General features: G+C 39.4%; 1 protein-coding gene across 11 annotated transcripts in view; it reads right to left on the reverse strand.

Annotated features, from left to right (window-relative positions):
- Positions 1–25974, reverse strand: part of LMO7 (LIM domain 7) — a 204021-nt gene that overhangs the window by 59179 nt on the left and 118868 nt on the right. For all 11 annotated transcript variants that reach the window (XM_032314733.1, XM_032314738.1, XM_032314739.1 and 8 more), the window contains 2 exons: positions 1130–1160; positions 227–340 (listed from right to left, as the gene is read on the reverse strand). In XM_032314733.1, the coding sequence (XP_032170624.1) occupies positions 227–340; positions 1130–1160 (145 nt within the window). The remainder of the gene's footprint in view (positions 1–226; positions 341–1129; positions 1161–25974) is intronic.

The raw sequence follows: 25974 nt of genomic DNA on the forward strand, positions 1-25974 counted from the left end.
CCTAGACTCACTCACTCCTTGGTGGTAGCGTATAAACCAGTAACAACCCTTTCTACCCAGCACAATCTAGAGTGGAACAAAGATAATAGGAGCCGCCATATTTGTTAGAAGAGGGGAATAAGGCAGGGGAGAAGTGGAAGGGAAGGAGTGTAGGGAGGTGGGGGAAGGAGGAGGAAATAGTAGGATCGGGAACAGTAGTCGTCTCAGCCAGATGTGGTTTCCTTACCTTAGTCAGAGCTTGTCCTAGAAGATTCTCAAATGCTTTCAAATTAAGATAGGGTCCATTATAGTACGGATTACTTTGTGCTTTTCTTCCCAGCCAGTACAATGTTATCAAAACCTTGAAAAATTCCACGAAAAGAACAAGGTAAGTCAATTTAGTAACTAACTGCAAGTCCAGATGCTGGTTAGCACTCTAGATGGAAGACAGCATATCTATGGAGGCTGAAAAGTAGAGTTTCTTTTAAATTATGTGAAGGAGAAGGATCATTAAAAACATGAATTATTCTTCAAGTTCTGTCTCTGAGCACGTTCTCAGACCAAAAGCTCAGATCCCAACAGCAATTTGTATACTCTAGCAGTACATAAAGGGAGAACATTTATGAAGAAACCGAATTAAACTTTAAAAGCAATCTATTTTTTTGACAAACTTTTAGACTGAACCCTTAAAATCAGTAATCCTCAGCTTCCTTAATAGGGTGCTCTTGTATTTTTTTAAATACAGCATGCACACCTTTAGAAATTCTTCTACTATGCAGAATGTTAGACGTATAACTGCACTGAGCAATTACCCACAGTTTTTAAACATTCAGTCTTTTTCCTTAAAGTCTGATCTGGTGGTTTGACATACTCCTCTAAAGATCCTGAAGTACGTTCATTTGTTTTTCCCACCTTTCTCATGTATAAGGACCCACCCCCCCCCAGGTCCCACCGCCCCTCTTACCCCCTGACATCAGAGAATATACAATTTAATATTAAATATACTTCGAGTTCCTCACTGCTTGGCTACTGGGAACAATTCCACTAGAAAAAGGATTCACAGCATATCGGATATTTTTAGATCCCACTGCCTTATTACAGAATACATAAGTAAAAAACCATTAATAATGTTCCCTTAAATATAGCTTACATTTTTCACTCTCCTATCAGTCTCTTCTTGCCTGTAAAGAAAAAAAGAAAATGCCTATTAAGTAATATCTACGAGCTTTAAATTATTAAGTAGAAAAAACTCCTTTTTATTCTAATGTTCTATGAATATTATTACCACCTGGACATTCAAAAACCTTCGACTGCATATTATCCATCAGAGTTTTTCCACGTTCACTGATTTCATGAAATAGAATGGTCCATTTTCTATAAAAAGCAAGGCTGTCTTTTTCTCATTTTTTTCATTAGTCTGATTTTTTTTAATGCACTATTTGCATTTTTTGTATTTTCATTTTAAGCAGTGTTTTAAACCCATCCAAAAGTGGGGCAGGTCAGTGTGCCTCAAGGCCCCAAAATGGAGAAAAGACAAAAACCTTAAAGAGTGGGGTGGGGGTGGGGTGGGGTGCGGAGTTTCTCATGGAGTTTTCTTTTCCATCGTCCATGGGTTTTTCACCCAAATTCCTCAGAGCAAAATGCTCAGAGATCAAGGTCCTGCAGATGTTGAGAATTACAGTTTTAAAAATGGCCATGACTCTCTGCCTGAAGAGATTTCAGTCTGTCACAAGAATCATGAGTTTTCTCCCGCACCTATGAAAGGGCATGACATCTATGCGAGAAGATAGAAGGAGGCAGATGTCACCTCAGTGCTGAAGAAGCAACATCAGTTAACTACCAAGAGGCCACCCTAAACTTCCTGCTTCCTGTCTTGAGAGAGACTGAAGCAGGATCATTGCTAATTCAGAGACTGGAGAAGCCAGAACTAGATCAACTTTCTGGCCTAAAAGTCTGTAAGTATTATATTTTCCACATAAAATGTATATACATATATGTCATATGTACATAGGAGAGATATAAAATACATATCTAACATATAAGACCTGAACACAGAAAAGTAAAAGGGAAGAATGTGCACACAAACATTTAACTTAACTTTCAAAGAATCAGTGAGACGGCTATAGCCATTCCTTTCCAGAAAACAAACATGAAGTGAAATGGACCTGAGAACAACATGCACCTCCTATCTACCCCAAAACAGGAAAAAATAAAATCTATGGGTTCTTACACTACTGCAGAAATGTAAATTTATGCAATGACTTTAACCTTTAATCCACCCGCTAATAATTACAAAAGCTGAGTATATGCGTATTCTAGAACCCAAGAACTCCAATCCCTGGTATACATCTGGGATTATAATACAGCAGAAATGCTGGAATGCATGGCTATACCTGGGATTCAGCAGAAATGCTCACATATATTCACCAAAAGTCATATATGAGAAGGTTGATGGAAGTACCCTTCATAATAGAATAAACTGGAAACTGCACATAGGTCGTTAACAATAGAATGGCTGGGGGCGCCTGCATGGCTCAGTGGGTTAGTCTCTGCCTTCAGCTCAGGTCATGCATGATCCCAGGGTCCTGGGATCAATCCCCGCATCAGGCTCTCTGCTCAGCAGGAAGCCTGCTTCCCTCTCTCTCTCTCTCTACCTGCCTCTCTGCTACTTCTGATGTCTGTTAAACAAATAGATAAAATCTTAAAAAAAAAAAAAAATAGAATGGCTAAATCAGGGAATACCCACAATGAAACATTATGTGGCCATAAGAATGAACAATCTGCAACTACACGTGACCATACGATTCAGTCTAGCAATGAGAAGCAAAAGCGGCCAGACACAAACAATACAGATTGTAATTTTCACTCACAGGAAGTAAAAAACCAAAGATACGGTATTAGAAGAGCGGTTACCCTTGTGGGGAAGGATGGTGGAAGGATTAGAACAATAAGAGGACACTGATACTTCTCTTCATTTTGATCTGGAAGCTGATTACCCACATGCGTTCTGTCTCTGAAGTCTTTGAAGATTGATTGATTGATTGATTTAACAGAGAAAGAGAGAGAGAGAGAGAGAGAGAGAGAGAGAGATCACAAGTTAGCAGAGAGGCAGGCAGAAGGGGAGGGTGAAGCAGGCTCCCCGCTGAGCAGAGAGCCCGATGCGGGGCTCGATCCCAGGACCCTGAGACCATAACCTGAGTGCAAAGGCAGAGGCTTTAACCCACTGAGCCACCCAGGTGCCCCGACCTCTGAAGTCTTTGAATTTTACACTTGTAATGTATAATTTTTATATGTGTATATTATACTCCAAAAAAAGTAAATTAAAAGAATAAACTGTCCAGCTTAAGTGCTCAAATCATAGCTTATCTCCTAAGTAAAAGAAAATCACCTTCTAAAAATCAACATTTAATTTTGGAAGTAGTTAATGGAGGGGGAATCACTAAAAACTGACCATAAAAAATAACACATAGAGTTGTAAAATAGCTTCTTTTTATTTTTTTATTTTTTTTAAAGATTTTATTTATTTATTTGACAGAGAGATCACAAGTAGACAGAGAGGCAGGCAGAGAGAGAGAGAGAGGAGGAAGCAGGCTCCCCGCCGAGCAGAGAGCCCGATGCAGGACTCGATCCCAGGACCCCGAGATCATGACCTGAGCCGAAGGCAGCGGCTTATCCCACTGAGCCACCCAGACACCCGATAGCTTCTTTTTAGAAGAATGATCAACATAAACACCTCAGAAATTAAATTAGCCAAAGCACATAATAATTGTTAATACTCAATTCAAAAGACAGACTATGCTGAAAATTGCCATTCCATTGAAAGTGGGACGATTTGAGTCAAACGTTATCGTAAGCACACTAAGGGCAAAAGAATAACAGAGGGCTCTTGAACCCCTGACCTCCTTTCCACATCCCCCCATAAAGGTTTCCATTCCAACATACTCCTTTACCACTTACTTTTATTACAATAAAGCAATCACTATAAATATATATGGTCTATTCTGTAATAAAATAAGCAGTAACCTGGGCACTGCAACCTTTCACACACTTTACATTCCCTTCTAAGTATGAGCATTTATAATGTGTTCTTGAACACAATGACACATAAGCCAGCCAAATTAGTATCCTATCACTGAAATGCAATGCCAGGAATTCAAGTTGTCAATGATTTGCGGAAGTCAACAGAGGCCACTCTCCGACACAGAACAAACACATCCCACTGGATGGAAGTCAGTAACCATGTGGCTTCTTTACCTTCTGAGGCCATTGGGCACATCCCCAAACCCCAAAGCCTTTTAAATAGAACAGGCTTGTGTGAAAGCTCATGCTAACACAGACTTTCCATGAGCCAACCAAGTTACTGCCCAACACATGAGAACCAAAAATAAGGCAGCCCAATCTACAGAGCTGGCTAATTCCTCCATAAACATTTCAAGAGTGAACATGCTGTCGGGCCATGTTTAAGAGAATGGGCTTCAGGTCAGATCTGGATCCTGCTAACTATGTTCATCTGAGCAATTTGACTCTCAAAACCTTCCATTTCCTTCTGATGATACTGGGGAGAATAATCCCCAGTTTAGTAGACTAGGAGGAAATGTCCACAGTACTTAAGAGAATCCCCAGCCTCATGGTAAGTGCTCATGAGGAATCAGTCATCGCTAGACCAGAAGCCATGTGAGGGGAGGGCCCACTTACCACGCTGCACACAAATGCTTCCTTGTGAAGCCATGCTGAACCCAAATATTAAAAATTGCAACTAGGCTCTCGGATAGTCCCTATCTCTCATCTCTGGTCTATTTTTGCACTTCTGTCTACTGCATGCATTCCTTATGACTCTCCTCCACCAGAATGTGCTTTTGTGTCCTGCCATCTCCCAGGTGTCCTAAGACAGGTCTATCACCTGGCAACCACGTAATATTTATTAACAATGCTTAGCACAGTGCATGGTACACAAATGCTCTCAAATATTGACCGAATGCATTTATTTAGCTTGCAGAAATGTAAGCAAGCAAAAGAAAGTCTAAAATCATAAAAGCTCAGGTGATTCCTCATAAATATGCATGATGTCACAGAACAGTTAAATAGCACTAGCTTGCTTAAAACATATCCAATGGACTCAAATTGTTTTGGTACCCATAATGGGGCTACTTTCTTAAAAGACTACCTTTAAAATTGCAACAAAGGGGACTTCTTTACAACTGTACATCAATGAGTAAAAAAAAAAAAAGTCAGAGATTCAAAAACAAAAAGACCAGCTTCAGAGTGCTAAGGACAAAGATGAAGGGCTAGTCTCTGCAATGAAAAGCTTCCCAGCAGAGCTCTGAAAGACAAGAGGCAAGGAATCTAAACCTTCCTTGAAACCCAAATTAACCATAAAAAGAGATAGAGATGAAACATTAATAGTTTCCAAAAATGACTACATTGAATATGTTGCCAGCTTTCTCATACACTAATTTTTAATACTGCATTTATAATATTCAAAAAATCACAAGTATAACATAGGTATAATCTTCCACTGTTAATAGTTCTGATCATTTCTTTGCAACCTGACAAAGGGCCACAAAATATATACCCATGCATATATTCTGAACCTTTTGCCAGAGATCAGGAAGAAAAGAAGCACAAACTTTCAAGTGAGCCCATCAGTGAACACATTCATCTGTAATTACCTTATGCTAATAGGTTCTGGTATACTTCGCACCAGGAAGCTCTAGGTCTCATACCACCTTTCCTTATCGGAAGCTATTTTAAAATACTAGTACAAATCATCAATCAAGAGGACCACCTTTAAGCAAAGGGAAATAAAATCCACGTCCATGTTCTAGCTCTCTTGCAGAGATCCCCAGGGCTGGGTTCTTCCACAAAGAGCCAGCTTGGTTGGCTAAGGGGCCATGTTCTGGGGTCTCACTTCTGGGTACAAATTCTGACTCCACTATGACTACTCCTGAGAACTCAGTCATGTACTGAAGTCTCCGAGTCTCACCTAGGAACAACATACCAGTCTTGCTGGGCTTAAACGAGAAATTTAAGAGGAGCTTAACTGAAACAGATCACGTAATGGAGACATTTCAAAACTATCCTCCAATTATCCATCTCAAACAAACTGTGGGGGAAGAGAAATGGCCAGAGGACAGTCCACACATAATATCTTTCCCTGGAAGAGACGTTTCTGTGAAGCACAATCCAAGACACTCTCATGTTATGCTTTCTTTGCCCTCTTGCCATGGAAAGCTTTGAACAAGAAAGTATTTCTAGAATAAGGTCAAACAAAGGTCAAGACAAACTGCTGTGGTATTATTATCACTAGCCAAATATCCATATTGGCATCAAGCCAGCCCCTTCATCCATCCTTTTTCTAACAGAAACTGCATTGGCCAACCTTCAAATTCTCCAAATGCTAAAAATCACGGTGGGGGGGGGGGGGTGGAGGAAGAGGGAAAGGTGCCTACATGGCCAAAATCTATTCCCCTAATATCTGATAGCATAGTTTGGAAACAAAGGATGAGATTATAGTTTTATTATAGCTTGGGGTAGCCAGTTGTGTTCTAGGGCTTCATCAAAAGTATTTCCAAATACCTTCCGTTTATCGGAAGAGCTAACCACCCCCCCCCACCCCCACCCACAGGCATGGGCCCACCCACCGCAGCCCTCCCCATCATCCCTGCTGCTAGACTGCAGAGCACGGGAGCGTGCCTGACTCATGGTCTTATCTGTGGAGTCAGCCACAGGCCTGCACTCAATGCGTTTACGTAGAAGTTACTTAAAGGCACTCACAGAGCCAGTCCAGCAGATGAAGGACCAAGAGACAGGGAATTTTCCACCAAATCAGGTAAAAATTCGTAGTTTTAAACACCTACCCACTTCTCTATCTTCCTCTTCCATATCTCGACACACCTTTTCTTCAAGCTACCAACTTCCTCATTTACAACAGTGAAAGGTCCAATCTCCTCAGCTCTCCCACAAGATCATAATCCCCAAAGAACTGAATATTCCATGCTCCAAAATCAACTTTCCTCCCCAGATCTCAACCCCCATCCTTTCCAAGCCTTCACCAACTGGTAAAGTTAAAATACAGCTGTCTTACTGAATCATCAAGGAACATGATTAAAAATTCATGCTGGAGGGGCGCCTGGGTGGCTCAGTGGGTTGGGCCACTGCCTTCAGCTCAGGTCATGATCTCAGGGTCCTGGGATCGAGTCCTGAGTCGAGCTCTGTGCTCAGCAGGGAGCCTGCTTCCTCTTCTCTCTCTCTCTGCCTGCCTCTCTGCCTACTTGTGATCTCTCTCTGTCGAATAAATAAAATCTTTAAAAAAAAAAAAATTCATGCTGGAACGTCTTCTAGACTGGCAATATTTCTGCCTCAGGTACCACAACGGGAGACCTCCCCACATCCTGATAGGAAGAATGAGAAGTGAGATGAGCCACTCCCTCAAGCTTCTCTGGTTAACAAGGAATCTGGAATTCTATATGGGGCTGAAGTACAGCTTCCTACCCCACCCATCTCTTCCCTGCCACACATACTCAACCTTCTTTCGGCCGCTAATCCTACGGCCCCCTAGTCCTCCTTTCTTGGCCCAGAATAAACTTTCACCTTGTGCCTCAGAACAACTGCAACTCACTGGATGATTTTTGTCGCCAGGCATCTGCTTCCTGAGGCGACTTCCCAGAATGAGTAAGACCGGGATTCCTGATAGGGACCCAACCCTTCTAGAGTTAGTCTGGCCCCGCCCTCCACGGCACAGCTGACCTGGATGTTGCCTCTTTGGAAACCGGGCTGATGTTAGAGAAACTGGACTCACCAGATACTTGGTGGCTCTCCAAACCACTAAGTGATCTCTGCCCTCCAGTTGTTGCTAATGAAGTCTGGCCACCTGTTCACAACCTTAAAAATATTTCAAGAAATGAGGCCCTGACTCATGATTTCATAAACAGTCACAAGCAGAAGTGTGTGGACCGCATCTGCTTTCAATCTGTCAGATTGAAAGGGGGAGGCACCTGTGTGGCAGTGGGAGATGGCGGAGACAAGTCGCAGCAGATGTCTCCTCATGACAGCAGTGGCATCATTTTTATATCTGCAACAAGATGGTTGCCTCTACAAGGTAGCAAAGACAGAACTCGAGCAACCCTAAAGGGTACTAAGTGAAAGTATTCAGAAATGTAACAAATAACTTCTAACACTACTGTCTGAGGAAATGGCTTGTTTTTATTCCAAATGCAGGAATCAAAGAAGCAACGTAGGAACCAATCAAATAATGGTTTTTTTCTACTAACAGAAGCTCTATTTTTCTATTAATGGAAGCTCACCCACTGCATTACTTAATATAGAGCAAATACCACCACCTTTCTCGAATGACCGCGTCAAGCAGGGGGAAGAGACCTGTGAATAACAAGTTCAAGAAGAATTCTTAGAATACTGCACTTATTCTTTCCTTCTCTCCAAGTAAGCTGCATTTAAAAAAATGAAATTCTTCCTTTCCTCCCACCTTCATCCCTAAAAATGAAACTGCATTCCATTGGACAATCCCCCAGCAATGTCAGACAATCTATGTGACTCATAGATTTTCATCTCCCATAGTTGCAAAATGCAGGTCTACCTGAATGTGGAAACTGTACAAATGATTCTTGGGAAAACAGCATGAAACCTGGAGGTAATTAGTGAGCACAAAGAGATAAACTCGTGCTTTCTGAACTTACCTATGTGAGAAAAAAATCTTGGAAATTCAACAGTTTTCACCCTAGCAATATAAAATGCTTTTTCCCCCCCAAACATGACAATCAAGTAAGCACCTCTTGTTAAAAATAATTTATTAAATTTCACACACTCCCACACGCTACTAAGAATAGCTAAGTTTCACTTAAAGGGAAAGGAAGAAAACTGCATGCCTCCAAAGACACTGACACTGCTTCAAAAATGACACTGAAGCTGAAACGTGAGCTTTCTCTAACTCTCAAAATTGCAGATTCTTTGTAATTCTCTTCTACTTGATGGAATGTTTGCTATCACATACAACTGACTGCACACTGGAAACTCACATGTACATTCCCTGTTCTACTGCAACCCCAAAACAGGCAATTCTCAATGTGAGGCTGAGTACCCATCATGTATGCTGTGTCCTAAATGGAATTACACATTTGACTATATCAAATGTGTTGGGGAGAGGCTAGAGAGGATGTCAACTACAGACTGAGCCATCGTTTTACTTCTGTAGCTAACAATGCTAGGTAGCAGCAGCAACGAAGATAGGGAGTTTGGGTTTCAGACATTAAGTTTGAGACACTTAACAAAGTAGAAATGGTAAGTAATTGGTAATTAGACACAGAAGTAAGATGTTCAAGCTAGGAATCTAGGTTGGAGATATAATCTGGGGAACTGTCAGCACAGAGAAGAAATGTAAGGTCATAATGCTAAAATAGTATCACCTAGAAAATAAAGGTAGATGAGAAGATATCTAGGAACTAAGTTCTGGAAAACCCAACAAGTAAGGGTTAAGTAGAGGAGAAACCAGCAAAGCAGACAGGCCCATCCCATGTGATAGGGGCAGAGGCATGCCAGGGGTAAGGGAAGAAAGTAGAGAGGACAAAAAGGTTAAAAAATACTGTTGAGAGCAGAGCTAAGGAATTGCTACCTGATTGTTCTTAAATCCTTATAGTATCTAACACACATATACACAATGACTAAATTATTGGTTTGCTTCTCCTCAAAGGAGGGAAGAGAATGAACTGTCAACAAAAATCTTGTCAAAACCACTGATGTCCCAAAGATACAATTTAGGAGAATACTGAACTACGTATCTCAGGTGTCCTTCCAGATGCTCAAACCCATGCTCAACGTCAATATGAAAATCAACTATAAGCATAAATCTTCTAGTATACTGGAATGTGCTAGGTGAGGTACTTTCAAAGTCAGTGTCTCTCAAACTGTGTACCATGAGAATGGGAAAATTTAATAGGATTCAAAGTGGAAAATTTTGCAAAGTATTGTGTATTTTCTTCTCAAGTATACACAATAACCAATTAAAGTTCTGAGAAGACCTGCAACAAGAGAGCTGTTTCACTTAAAGTTTGAAAATTTTTTTCATATTTTTTGGCACAACTGTTATTGAAATATTAAGAGACACTGGTATTATGAAGTACTTTGCAATTATGTTCTGTTTTAAGCTCACTTTATGCTCAATTACATAATGTATATTAAAATAATTGCCTTTATTAAGTCCTTCATATTATTCATTATATTGATTATTATACATTATCTCCTTTAATCCCCAGAACCATCTAATGATTAGTAAGTAGAAAATTAGGACTCCAAAAGCTTAATACTTTCCCAGAGTCATAAAACTATTAAGACTTGATGTGATCCATACTTTTCAAAAATTAAAATCCATAGACGAAGACCATGTTTTAGGATTAGTGTGGTCACACTTTCCACTTATGTATTTTTAAAATAATTCATTTTTTTCCTAATTCTGAAAAAATAATTGTCTCTATATTATCCTGAAATAGGTTTCTCAATATTCTCTCAAAGTGTTGGCTCAAAACCCACCTATGGCAATAACTATATCCTGAGTAAATGTGCCTCCCAGAGACAGCATCAGAAGCTCCCCATTACCAAATTTTCTATAAGAGTTTAGCTATGTGTTCCACTGCCTTGAACATAAAACCCATTATGGGATTCCACACATGGAAAATTGCCAGAGCACTTTATAGAAGACTTCTAAGTAAATGAAATATATCACAATAATTCTCAAAGCAAGAGAGTAACTGCCAAATATAGATTTCCTGTACTTTACCACTGCTAAGCCTTCATGAATAGTTTTTTGTAAGACAAGTACTCATCACCTATAAATAAGATTATAAATTAAGCACAAATGAGATGAAATGAGAAAACCTTTTGTCTCCTAAAGGCAACTTTTCCTATATTAAAAAAAGCTGGATCTACCTTTAGGTTTGTGAAAATTAAGATATATTTATATGCTAGGTGTAAGGAAAGAAGGTAGAGGGGGCAAAAATATATACGGTATTTTTTTACTTTATTGGTCAAAATATATATATATGTGTGTATATATACATATATATATAATATAGTAATTTTTTACCTTTATAGGTCAAAAGTATATAGTATTTTTAAAGTATATAGTATTTTTTTTACTTTTTGACCTGTATACAAAGATTTATTTATTCGAGAGAGATAGAAGCTGTATCTCCAATGAGCATGGAGCCCCACTCAGAGGACTTAATCTCATGACCCTAAAACCATGACCTGAACCAAAATCAAGAGTTGGATGCCTGAGCCACCCAGGTGCTTCAACTGAGATATATTTAAAGTGCCTAGCATGTAAAAACTTATTTCCTGGGGCGCCTGGGTGGCTCAGTGGGTTGAGGCCTTTGCCTTTGGCTCAGGTCATGGTCTCAGGGGCCTGGTATCGAGCCCCTCATCGGGCTCTCTGCTCAGCAGGGAGACTGCTTCCTCCTCTCTCTCTCTGCCTGCCTCTCTGCCTACTTGTGATCTGTCAAATAAATGAATAAAATCTTTAAAAAAAAAAAAACTTATTTCCTTTCTGATACACATGAACATTCCTGGCAGCAAAGCATGAGAGCATATAAATTATTAGTAAGCTATCACACTGCTAATTTCTCAGCTGTAATTTATGCTAAATGTGCTATGTGTGCATATAGTACAATTCCATATTATCAAAGTAATACATACTACTTATTCAACCTACACATTCAAAAGTCTCCATATTGCTTAGAAGCAAATTACTCTCCCTTGCCTCTATCTAACACTTGTTTCAAAATTTTTAATTTCCATTTCCACTATGGGAAAAATTAGCACTACTTCCCCTCCAAAAAAATCCCTATCCCAATTTTACCATTTTAGTCCTAAATTTTGCCTATTTTAGATAAGCCCTTCTTTATCTAATGTTTACTGGAACAATTCCAAGATAGAAAAAAAAAACTTAATTTTTCACAATTTTATTTAATCCAAAGGTTCATGGAAGCAATATAAATTTAGAGCAGGGAGGGTGTCTCAACCTTGGCAACATTACCATTTTGAACTGGATAGTTCCTTATTGTGGGGGAATTATACTGTGCATTGTAAGGTGTTAAACAGCATGCCTGGCCTTACCACTTGATACTAGCAGCACTCCACTCACACCCGCCATAACAATCAAAAATGTCTCCAGACATTGCCAAATGTCCCCTGGGGGGCAAAATCACCCATGGTTGAGTGAGAACCACTGTTTTGGAGGATCTAAGATTTCGAAAAAAGCATACTCAAGGTTCCCATGGGTTGAAAATTAGTGGAAAGTGGCATCTAATGACTGCTATCTAGAAAAAGATACCAAGTGTGATCAATGCAAACAGCCAAGCAATGACTAAACACCTGAGAAGTTCATGAAAAACATACTATGAGATCCAAGGGCAAGACCTAACTTGGTGCCTGTATCGTAACAGACACTTATCAAATATATACCAAATGCTCAAAGAATTACAAATTAGTATAATTTAGGAGCTCAGAGTTCTCACTACCCTGGAAAAATCCATTCAAGCTTACTTATCCTTCATATTTAAAGTGGTAAATAATGCATCAGATCTTCATGTTCTCTATCACAATCATAAAAAACCATGTCCTACTAAGTCTGACCAATTTAGACAGCCCTCCAATTAAACCTTATTTAAGCCATTACTGAGTAATAAGTGAGGTCCCATTTTTCATACAATCCCGGATGGTTAGGTACTTCTTTAAAATACATCTGTATATAAAATATATTATGTATTGCTATTTCATAGTGTATAAATTATAGATTTTCCTAGTTTCAACACAAATATTCCATCTCTAATTCTTTATTTTTTGTTCACAATATTAATTTGAGTACTACCACAGACTGAATAACCAGCATCCCCTTCCCCCAAAATGTTCACATCCTAATCTCTTGAATCTGCAAATGTTACCTGACAAGGCAAGAAGGATTTTGCAGGTTAAGGATTTTGAGATGAAGAGATATCCTGGATTGTCAAGTTGGCCCCTAAGGGTCAAGTATCCTGATGAGAGGAAGGCTTGACCACTACAGGAGAAGTGGATGGACCACAGAGGCAGAAACTGCAATGAGGCAGCCAGCAGCCAAGGAATGCCTAATGTCTCTAGAAGTCAAGAGGGGAAGAACAGATTCTCCCTCTAGAGTCTCAAGAAGTAACCAGACAAGCTGGCACCTTGATTTTAGGCCCTGAAGACTAATTTTAAACATATGACCTCCAGAACCATAAAAGAATATATTTGTGTTGCTTTAAGTCACTAAAGAGTGGCCACAGGACACTAACACAAGTCCTATATCAGCATCTCTCCATGCATTTCCTTCAGTAGAGCTCTATATTGTGCTGTCCCCAGTACTATCCCCATTTGCCAGATAGGAGACCAAAGCTTAATGAGATTAAGTGACTTCCTAGAACTTTTCCTGTATAGCTATAATTCAGGCCCAAATCTATCTCACCTAAAAGGCAACTCAAAGCAGTAAGATTATCATTTGGCTTAAAAAAAGGCAAGGACTCCTTATTGTCCATTTTAAACTTCATTCACAGCAACCACTGCCAACAGGGCTACCTGCATATGATCTGTGTCAACAAAACTCCATTCACAGCTGAGCTGTCACTACATTCATATGAAAATCCACAAAGACATCTGCCCCATGGCAAAACTACAAATACAGAAGTAGTACAGGTAACATTAGAAAAGGGAAGAAGATAATGGAGAATTTCTCTTTCTTCATGAATATATCTTCCAAATCTCCCAAAACAAATAAAACCAAAACCAATCTACCTCCTGAGTAGAAATAAATGTAGTCTAAGGAATTGGTTGTCAAAAAAAAAAAAAAAAAAAGTTGGGGGGGTGTTTAAAAGATTTTATTTCTTTTACAGAGAGAAACAGACTGAGGAAGAAGGGGAGAGGGAGAAAGAGGCAGCCTCCACACTGAGCCTGGAGCCCAGTGGAGGGCTCATACCCAGGATCCTGAGATCCTGACCTGAGCTGAAACTAAGAATCAGACACTTAACCAATTATGCCACCCAGGTGCCCCCCCAAAAAATCATTTTTAATTTAATATTTTATGGTTTATCTTCTTGCAGTTTGTATAAAGCCACCTGTCTTTTATTAGAAAGCCAACATCATGCATTATTTAAAACTTTTCCATGTACACATACCACCTGTGACAGCTTTTCTATTTCTTATTTAGCTTTCTACCTAACACTTGAAATTTCAGAATATTATCAAAGTATCACCAATCATCCTTACATAAACCACTGAGAAAGAATGGACACGCTTCAGAGGAGTAACATAATTGGCTTTCAAATTCAGATTAATATAACCCTGCCTTTCAATTAACTTTCAAGGTCAATATACATTCAATCCAATATCCTTCAGACTACTTGGCATTTATTGCAATCAACTTCAATTTTCCTATTTTATTTGCAAATACCTTTTTGAAATTTCTGAGACTCAGGAACCTAACCAGCTCTTTCTTCTTTCCCCTCCCCACCTTTACCGTATTTAGTCCAAACCAAGTTCAACTAGTACTTCCCAGACAACTTTTCTCAGATGTGCCCTTTATATTCCCACTAACATTATCCCAGCTCAGAATGTAAAATTCTTCTAGTAAGTTCTTCTCCAATGCATGTATCATCTAATCCCCAATCCTGTTCATGCTTCTATGTTTTCCCATCCAGTGAAGGGTTAAGTTTCAGAGCCAGAAAGCTGAGCCCTAATTAACCCAAACAACTTTCTCTCCTCCAAACTCACTTCCCCACCAACCAAATCCTATCAATTCTAGCTCCTAAATATCTCTCATAATCATCGCTTGTTTCTCAGACCTACTTCCTGTCTTCGGTCTTTCCCCCTCCTTCTTCACAGAGGTGACTCAAGAATCTTCCTAAAATGGAATGCTCTCTATGTGTCCTTCCTTAACATTCTTTTTTTCTTTTTAATAATTTTTTATTTTTTTTATTAACATATAATATATTTTTATCCCCAGGGGTACAGGTCTGTGAATCTCCAGGTTTACACACTTCACAGCACTCACCATAGCACATACCCTCCCCAATGTCCATAACCCCACCCCCAACATTCTTATTTTTTAATGGCTTATTTCCCCTTGAGTAAAATCCAAATATGGCATTTGCATTCAGCTCTAGCTACTTTTAGCCACCTTATTTCTTGACCTGTCCCAGCACAAACCCAACATTCTTTCCATGAAACATCCTTAGAATTCTCTCAACATTCCTGATCTCTCCCATCTCTACATGGGAGACAATAGGTTTTTTCTTTCTAGAAGTTTCCTGACTCTTCTTCCCTTCTTTTGAGCTACTCATTCTCTCAGCTTAAGCTCACATTTCACACACCTCTGAAGACTTCCTATATTCTCCTAGAGGCCTTCTCCCATGTGATCCCATGTATACTCAATGCAGACTGCTTTTAGAACATTCCATTATACTGTACATCCATTATACTATCATTCCGCTATACGACCATGGATGCCTCCCCTGCAGTCTCTTGCACTAGACTGTGAATGCCATGAACTCAGAGATAGAATGTTTTTTGACTTTGGTTCAGTATTAGACACTCCCGCTTCTCTCTAAAAATCTATCCAAGTACCCAGAATTATTTTTAAGGGGACATTTAACTATGTCATTTACTTCCTTTCGTCCCCACTAAAATACAGGGCTCTCTGGGCTTTAATCTCAAACTTAATTTTAGTTACATGCCCCCATCTCCATCTTTCAGCCATTTCTTGTTGTATCCCATAACTCTGACTTCCATCAAGAAAGTCAGAACCTGTTCATTCTTACAAAGAGCCAAATATGCCATTCCTTCAGCCTACAATGCCCAGAATCGATCACATATTTCATTCTTAAATGTCAACTTCCAGTGAAGTCCCACAGGACAATGCCATTACCTGAAAACGCCATCACTCTGGAGACTGACTAGCTCATACGGGCGTATGGATAATAGCTACATGAAAATGAAGCCATGCCATCATTCATCCACTTGCGTACACTGCTAATGTTAATACACTGGTATACTTGTATCACCATCTCCGGAGGAACTCTGAGAACAAACCTTTTTCTTATTATAAACATTATTTATATAATAGCAGTTTTGTTAAGTATGAACTTAAATTAAAATATTCTTAGGATAACAATTTCACATACTTTCTCTTTGGAGTAGTTCTCATTGATTTATTCCCTACAACAGAAGTTCTCAAAGCATGGTCTCCAGACCAGCAGCATCTATAGCACCTTAGAACTTTGAGGGAAAAAAAAAAAATCATCTCAAGTCCTACTCCATACCTATGGAATCAGCAACCGGGGTTGGGGTCCAGTAAGGTGGCTCACTGAGCCCTCCCAGTGAGCCCAGTGCCTGCCAATGACTAAGAGCCACTGCCCTATAAATATACAAAACTGAAAACGACATCTTTAACTGAAACTACAGCTTCAACTAGTTTAGCTACTTCTCTGAAAGAGGAAGTTAAAATGAAACATAATTCCTCTAGACTCACCCAAGCAGAATTTAAAACAAAAAGCACAGAGAAACTCAAAATTAAGCGAAAAGCCTGGAACTCCTGCCAACGATTTTCAAGTGTGCACTGAATAAACCTCACATGCTTCCCTGTGCTTGGGCTTGCTTTAGAGGGCACCATAAAAATACACTTGATTTGTTGCTTCCACAGCACACTAAGCTGGCTCTCAGGAGGTCTTGGTCCAGGGATCTAAAGGACGGGGAAAGTCATTGAGTTTATTACTTAACACTCCATAAGCACCAACAGTCCAAGGAAGCCAAAAGAGAACACCTTAGCATAAAAACACGCTTCAGGTCCACAGAACAGAATGCTTCAAGAAGCGCAGAAGGGATTTTCTGAAAAGTCAACCACTTCCGGTTTTAAAGGAGTACAATTCAGGAGATTCTAGTGAGTTACTCTTTGTTGCATTCCTTATAATTTCCTCATGGCATTCATTCCTATATTATAGCTGCAAAGAAGAGTGATCAGTAAAAAATAAATTAATTAATTAAAAAGCCTAGACATATTTCTTATTACCTAATCTCTCATTTGTTTACCCCAGTTAAGGAAGTTGGAATTAAATAATGCTGGAATAATTTGTCTGAACGTGGTAAAAGATTAAGTATGAATCCGAGGCCGCCTTGATAGAAAATCCTACACCAAAAGTTATAATACCAAAGTAGTTTCTGTAAAAATCATCTTGAGTAAAGAGTTATAAAGGCATCAGATTTAAAACACAAAAACAGAACTCGTTGAGAAGAGATGCACAACATGGATGAAGAAAAATGTATGGTGCCACCTGCACCCAAAAATTAAATTGCCATTGGTAAACGTCCTTCTTTACATGGTAAAAAGTGTAACCTTGTGAACATATTCTGGTCTGCTGATGCAAGCAGGTAGTTTCCTTTAGAACTTCATTCTAGCTCTTATTTTATTCAGTTTACTAAATCTAAAATAGAGTAATAAATTAAAATGTAGATTTAGTGCCAATATGAACAGCCAGTCATGGAAATAAATAAGGTTAACACCACGTAAAATGAAATATCACCCTCCTTCAAGTCATTTGCTGCTCAAGTCATTTGCTACACCCAGACCAGGAGTGAGGGCTAAAGTCAGAACACCTGTCTTACCTCACTGGGTGGCCCCTTGCAAAAGCCACCTGACGGGGCACCTGGGTGGCTCAGTGGGTTAAAGCCTCTGCCTTCGGCTCAGGTCATGATCCCGGGGTTCGGGGATCGAGCCCCGCATCGGACTCTCTGCTCAGCAGGGAGTCTGCTTCCTTTCCTCTCTCTCTGCCTCTCTGCCTCCCTGTGATTTCTGTCTGTCAAAATAAATAAAATCTTAAAAAAAAAAAAAAAAAAAGCCACCCGACTTCTTCTGAGCCACTTTCTCTTCTGTGAAAGAAGTGCATCAAATGAGATTCTCTTTCGTACCTTCCAGCTAAGAAAATCTGATTTTTGCCTCTTACAAAAAAATACTCATTAACAGCACTTCTGAAATTAACAATTCTCCGTACTAAAACTGATATGAAAGGCAAAATAGAAACTTACTGGTCTGGTAGAAGGGCCTTTCTGCTAAGTCCAAATAAGACAATGAACACTTGTCAACTGGACGGCATGACTAAGCGTTCCAAACTAATATAAACAGATGTCCTCCTACATTACACTGATTGTAATTGTGGGATAACATGCTCCAGATTTGAAGGCTGACAACTCTGAATATTTATCTCCTTGAAAATCACCTCAGTTCTTAAGTCTTATGAAATTAAAAATGCCTTTGAAATCACAAAGTAACTGATAATTAGTAAGTTATCAAAGTCATTCCAGAAAAGCAATTTTCTGACATAAAAATAAGCTTTCAAATGATGTGCCCCCAAATTTCTTCTTAACATTTCAACAGACCATAAGAAAGAGATTGAACACCAGACTGTCAAATTATTTGCTTGGGAGTGAAGGAAGAGAAAAAGAATCATGACCAATATTTTTGGGAGTGGAGGCTGAATATTTAAAAGTTCAAAAGTGTACCTACATAGACCCTCATTCCATAATTCTCATCATTTTATGAATGAATTGATTTACAAACAAGACTTTAGACCCTTTGACAAGATGATTTACTACTAACTTCTTGATAAAATAATGCTCTTCCTATTTATATACTTTAATAGGAGTGTCACTAAAATTAAGAGGACAAAGTATTTACATATAAGCAAGTCTTTAAAGAAATAGTAAAAATACTCATTCCTAATAATACACTAGGTCAAAACAAGAGTAAATTATTAGTGGACTGTTCAACAGCTTTAGGTACTTTACATTTAGGATGCAGAAACATTTTTGCTTTTATCTTTTTCTTTCTCAGCACACTGTTGAATACTATTGGTTAAAATGAAGCCTGGGTTTACAACTGTTGTCACAGCAATCCAAATATCCAAGGGATATCAAGTGATCTGAGATATTCCTACATCTATAGCCTTCCATCCCTTAAGATTTGGATTTAATTGGCTTAGAGTTCTTAGTTTGCTCTAAATATCAATTTTTTAAAAAAAAGTTTTTGTGTATAAGGGCAAGAGTATTTAGAGTTCCTTCCTCTCCCATTATAGTATGATGCATAGACTGAGTCTGTAGGAATATTTCCGGGGTCATACCATTCTCTCCAAACTCAAGTGGTTACTTGAGTCCCTCTACTACACCTCTCCCTCCTCCACACATGCCAAGGTCTCTCTCCTGGAAGGGTTTCTCCCTCCCCTTTCTCCTCATACAGACAGACTCCTTACTTTCCTCTCATGCTTATTCTTCAAAGGATAAAATCAAGTTGCTTAGTTCATTTAAGAAATGCATCCTTTCAATCTTTTCTTAAGACTCAGCCAACTATTAACCACAAAGCATTTCTGACCTGCATCTTTATTAAGAAACTAAAGGGAACCAAAGACTTGAGAATTTAAACTGAGGTGAACTTACAAAATCAAGACAACTGTGAGACAGAATACTATTCCATTGCAGATATTAGACAATTTCTTTATCCACTCACCCACCAATAAACATTGGGGGTTGTTCCCATATTTTGACTCTTGAGAATTATGTTGCCATGAACTTGGGGAGTATAGTTAACTCTTTGAGATTCTGATTTCAGTTCTTTGAGGTATATACCCACTAGTCAAAATCCTGCCATATTCAACAACATGGATGAAACTGGAGAACATTCTACTAAGTGAAATAAGACAGTCACAAAAGGACAAACACTGCATGATTCCACCTATATGAAGTCTCTAAAATAGTCAAACTCATAGAAATAGGTAATGTAATGGTTGCCACAGACTGGGGGAGGGGAAAAATGGTGTATTGCCGTTCAGGGATGTCGCTATTGTATTGTTATACAGTTTCACTTATGCAAGATAAATAAGTTCTGGAGAGCTGGTGCACAACATTGCGCCTATAGTTAACACTGTACTGTGCACTGAAAAATTATGCAAGAGGGCAGATCCCATGCTAAGTATTCGTTCAGCAATAAAGAATACCACTATGAGTAAATTCATAAATTAAGCCATATCTAAGAGTCAAAACAGAGCAGCAACTCAGTGGTACCTTCTCTTGGCACCTTGGGTCCATCCCCTCCTCTCAGCCTTTCATGCAGCTGGCTAAGATCCATCCTTAAGTATTCTTTGTAACTGCCAGTGTTCACACTCCTACCTACCCCATCATCATTCACCAAGTGTTTTTAGATTCCACCGAGCTCTAGATATACTAGAGTAGTACCTACCATACAAGTAAAAAAAAAAGAAAGAAAGAAAGATGTCATCACGTAGATTGTACAAACCATGGTAGTCCAGAGAACAAAGAGCAGTCCAAGATTTTACCATAAAAAAAGTACCAGGAGTCGTTAATAATTAGATAGCTAACATAAAGTGAGCATTTATTACATGTCAGGTATCTAAGTTCTTTACCTATCATAACTCATTGAAACCTCACAATGGTCCCTATGCAGCAAGTTTTAGTGTTTTCTTCCATTTTACAGGTAAGAAATAAAAGGACAAAGAGGTACGGTAACTGCCAATGTCAACATAGGCCATATTGGCCAAACTGGGACTGGTAACCATCTGGCTTCTTCTCGTAGTGAGGGTGGGCTTCGTGGATGAGGCAAGATGGAGCCTGGACTCCAAGAATGGCTGTCTAGACTCCAAGAATGGCTGTCTAGAGGAAGCAAAAGAGGGAGCTGGCCTGACTGACACAGCTTGTATGGAAGGGAAATAAATGCAGGTGGATAACCAAAAAGTGACCAGAAGGTAGAATGTCTTGAAAGTCTATGGGTGTGCTTACAAGTGACATGGTAGACTAGGACCCATGGTGAGTTCATAAGTGAACGCACAGTTCAAGCATACACACAAGATGTGAGACCACAGACAATACCAAATGGATAATACCAAACCTCTTTATGAAAACCCATAAGCATAATCCATATCATAAGCATCTGGTCATCTGGTCAGAGCTAGCCAGCAGCTCACCAAGTTGGGAGTACAGGTGCTGAGGAGGAAAGGACTCATGTATACACACAAATGGACCCCAACATTCAGAAATTAGTATGCCCTTCTGATTTAAAAAAAAAAAAAAAATGTATTCAAGTTCAGCTGACACAAGATACCACACTAGTTTTAAGGCATACTGCTTTCTGATTCTAAAACACAATAAAGCTTCAGTTCAGTGAACTTTTCTCAAGAGATAATTATACCAAAACTATGATACTGTTCAAATAAAACATTAATTCCAGTCATATTGGTACTTCTAAATCTACTGCATGTAAAATTTTCTCTCGACATATGCTTAAAATATCCAAAAGAATCTTCCAGACATGCCCTCTCCTCTCTGTTTTTTCGTAGTCCTATCACCATCTCACGTTATCTTCTTTGTTCATTATCTGCCCTTTCTATGAGAATATATGCCTAAGAATGGCAGGGCCCTGTCTTTTCACCATGAAACTGAATCCCCAATACCTAGAACAGTGCTGGGCACACAGTAGGAGCTCAGTAAATGTTTGTTGACCTCATTCATTCATCAATACATACATTTATTATACAAATATTCTAGTGGCACACATGCCTTAAAGTAGTTTTGTATTTTTTTGTTTTTCAACCTTGGTAGATAGAAGTGGAAGTAGTTTTTGGTTATAAAATTGTCAGGCTAAACTGGATATCGTTTTGTCAACTTCGTGGGCTTATTTTCAGTGCTGTTGTTTGGGAGTAGGGTTTCCAAGGAGGGGGAATGGGAAGATAAATACATTTTGTTGTACAAATTTAAATGCAACGTGCCTGAAACGGTTCTGTTGGGAGTTGTACGTATTCTTTTTTGAATAGTCATGTGGGGGAAATACGGAGTTTGGATTTAAAGGAGGAGGACGGGAAAGAAAAACAAGTAGGCAACAATTTTTGCTCTTTGTGTCGAAGAATCCATAGAGTAAATGAGTAGGGCTAAGTACAGCTGACAGGAGCCCACACAAATAGTGAGAATCACAGTGTAAGGACCCCAAGCGCAGGACATACAGTGAAGCTGGATTCTCTAAACCAGTCTGAACACCCAGCTGGGTCAAGAGGAGAGAAGCCCATGGTGCTTCTCTGGAAGGAATGACACACCCACTGCCGGTTTTTCTGAAGCAAAGTAATTTCCAGGATAGGAAATGAGGCCTCACATTTTCAGAAGGTGGTTCAGAAAACAAAGTTGAACCTTAACAGAATGAGGGAATTTTTACTGAGTTTAAATGAAGGAAAGAATGGTTAAAGCTACACTTCTCCAGACCATGTGCAGTGCGGGCAGAAAGCGAGGTAATCGGTCAATGGAACAGGTGAGTCGGAAATAGACGCACTTACACCTGACTGAGGGGGCAGAGAAGGAGAGGAGGAGGAGGAGTCCTTAGCCAGCTGTTTTCCTCTTCACCCTCACCTCCTCAGAGCTGGGCTTTTCCTTCCCAGTGCCTCTTTGCTCTTCACAAAGGACTTTTTTTTTTTTTTAAAGATTTTTTTTTATTATTTATTTATTTGGCAGACAGATCACAAGTAGGCAGAGAGGCAGGCAGAGAGAGAGAGAGGAGGAAGCAGGCTCCCTGCTGAGCAGAGAGCCCGATGCGGGGCTCGATCCCAGGACCCTGAGACCATGACCCGAGCCGAAAGCAGAGGCTTTAACCCACTGAGCCACCCAGGCGCCCCCACAAAGGACTCTTAAACCGACATAGCCAGCCATCATTTCTGAATGATACCCTGCCCTCTCCGTCTCCGTGTGGACGCTCTACTGTCCCATCCGACGCCATGTGTTCAAACTTCATTTCCATCTTCTATTCCTGTCTCTGCTGGCGGTTGCACAAGCTCAAGAGTGGATTCTTCTAGCTCCTTCATACGAATCAACCCCCATCATGTCTTACTAGAAACATCTTCAGCATTTCTCATTTACCTATTCACGGCTTTCAGCGGTTGTCATCCTTATCGAAACACCATCCTTATCAAAACACCCAACAATTTCCTAACCCTTCTCCAAGCCTCCAGCCAATCTACTTCATGCACTATTTCATTACCCCATCTTTCTCAATCTCTGCTTTTAACATTAGAACCTTCTGAGGGAAAGCTTTTGGAAATAATCCCACTACCCAGGAGAGAACACTTAAATTCCCTAGCCAGGATACTCAAGGTACCACTCAAACTGGGCCCATTCCTCCTTCATCCTGCCTCCAATCTGCTGGCCTGGAAATGCATTCCTATGCTTCCCACTCTCGGCTTCCCAAAAAACGAAGGCCTCAGAAGCAGAGATTCTTTACATCCCGAAGGCTCTGAAAAATGTTTGATTCGAATTCTGTACCAGTGTGGCAATCTCCTTACATTCCCTCCCACCTCTCACTCAAATCCTTCTCATCTCTTGAATCCACACTCAAGCCTTCCATCTTCCCCAGCGCCTCTGTGAAATCTTCACTCCAGTGTGACCACCAACACTGGAGGCCGAAATCCTTGTCACTCAGAATGTGGTCCTCATGGCCATGGCCTGAGAGCTTGCTGGAGATACAGAATCCCAGCCTTGCCTGGACCTAATGAACCAGAATCCGCATTTGATCCAGATCCTAAGGTGTTTTATACACACACTGAAGTTTGAGAAGCACTTGTTTACAGCACTGTGCCTCTAAAAAAACTCTGAGTAATTTCTTACCCACAGGATCTAAAAATTACAAATTCTTCCATATCTCCAAAACTTACTTCCTACCCAACCAACTTCATGGAGTTCATCTCTGACAAAATACATATTAACACGTTTTTTCTTTAAAAAGTCCTTTTTTCAATCTTTATTATCTTTCCTTAGGGGATACGTTAAAGGCAGAATGTTATAATGGAAAGAACACTGGGTTAGGAGTCCTAAGGAGGGTTCCCACTTGAACTAAGCATATGACCTTGAGCAAGCCCCTGAACTTCTCAGTTTCCGTATCTGTAAAATCAGGCAACCACCTATCTTACAAAATGGTTATACAATTACACAAGGCATTAACTAAAACATTGAAATGTTATTTTCTTTCTATTCTCCTCCACCTCCTCTCTCACAAACAGTACTTTTCCTCTTTACATATTACTGGCCTTAAAAATCAAGCATTTCCTATTATTGCCTCAGACCCACTCCACCAGTTATTTAAAAGGAAAAATTTCCTTGTATTCTTCTCCTATATCCATATCTTGGGCTACTAGCAGTTTCATCTGTGTTTGGTAGTCTAAAACATCACATTCACAGAAAAGCAGTTTAATAAATACGTCTTCCTACTAAAGAAAGGCAATTACTCCTGATGCTTTATGTTTAACAACTAGCAAAAAATAACTTCTAATGACTTGGTAGAAAAAGAAGTCATCACTCCATTTATCTTAAGTCTTGGTAAAGGAATTTTTAAAGTGTTTCTGTGCTTGAGTCATTGCTTGGACTTTGCTTTTCTGAGTCACTATCTGATCCCCTACTCTTCTCTGCAATGAGAGAGGGGTTTCATCTTACTGGAATTAGACTGTGCTATTTATTGTTACACTTGATGCTCTGTGCTCACCACCTGTCTCTAACCCTCCAATGGCTACACTGATAGCAGGACTTCGGGCAATGTACTCAAGTAATTGTTCATTAATCCATTACACTAGGTTAACAGGACTATAATTCATCTTTTGTTTATAATTTGGACCTTCAAATGAGACTTCGAATTATTTATAACTAGGACTTTTTAGTGAGATTTACTATACAATGACCTAAACCATACTAAAAATATCCCACCTTATATATATATTTTTCCATCATATATATATTTATTTATTCACTCATTGATTCATTTGAGAGAGATAAAGAGACAGAGATGGAAAAAGAGAGCACAAGCAGGAGGAGAGGCAGAGGGAGAGGGAGAAGCAGACTCCCCATCGTGGTGGGAGCCCCATATGGGGCATAATCCCAGGGCCTGGAGATCATGACCTAAGCTTGACAGACGCTTAACCTTCTGAGCCACCCAGGAGTCCCTATCTTGTATATTTTTAATAAGCATTTATTCCCAGCTAAGAATATTTGGAAGAGGGAGTCAGAATTTAGTTTGGTTTTAACAAGTAAAATAGAGCATCAAAAATTGGTAAGAAATTATTCTAAATAAATTATTTACCAGTTCTATTTTTAAAAGATACTGTCCATGACAGTGTTATAAAGGTCAAACTGTGGTAGCATGATCCTGAGCAATTTAGATTAGTAAGGTTTTACAATCCGCAGCTTTAACAGGAACGTTCCATTATCATGGCAAATACAACTGAACATTCATAAATGTCTTTGTGAAAGTCATAAACCTTATAAACTTATGTACACATATCAGTAAAATCCAAAGACTCTAGTTTTTCAACTAACCAGTGTTAAGAACATACATGTAGCATATTTCTTCTATTCTAAGACAAACACATGGTTCATTTAGCACTCCTAAAATTAGGAGGCCCTATTACTGATCTGAAATTTGATAGCATGTTGTAATATTAGATCCACTTGAAGTCACATGGCTCACAAACTAGGAAGGAAACTTCAAATCATAATAAAAAGACACTTGCCATGTACCAATCACAAACACAAATCCAGTTTGGATCTAGCTGGCCTGGTTAAAAAACAACTCAAGACCACTTCAATCATACAGCACTAGAAATAATAGCAGCAAGTTGTTTTTTTTTAAGGTTGTTTAAGTCTGTTTTGACAATATAGTGGAAGGAGTCCAAGCTACAAAGTCTAAGACAGCCCCTGAATTTAAATTCTAGCTCTGTTATTTGCCCAAGGTCATATGGCAAAACAAGTTACTGTTCTAACTCAATTCATTTCACCCATTGGAAGCAAAACAGAAGCAAAATGGTAATACCTGGCTGGGCTGTTACTGGGTTGGAGGTAATTCATATAATGGCTGTGCCTGAGAGCTCTCATCCAGTTTGTCTAAACCTAACTGAGTAT

Source organism: Mustela erminea, chromosome 15, assembly GCF_009829155.1.
Source record: "Mustela erminea isolate mMusErm1 chromosome 15, mMusErm1.Pri, whole genome shotgun sequence".
NCBI classification, from domain to species: domain Eukaryota; kingdom Metazoa; phylum Chordata; class Mammalia; order Carnivora; family Mustelidae; genus Mustela; species Mustela erminea.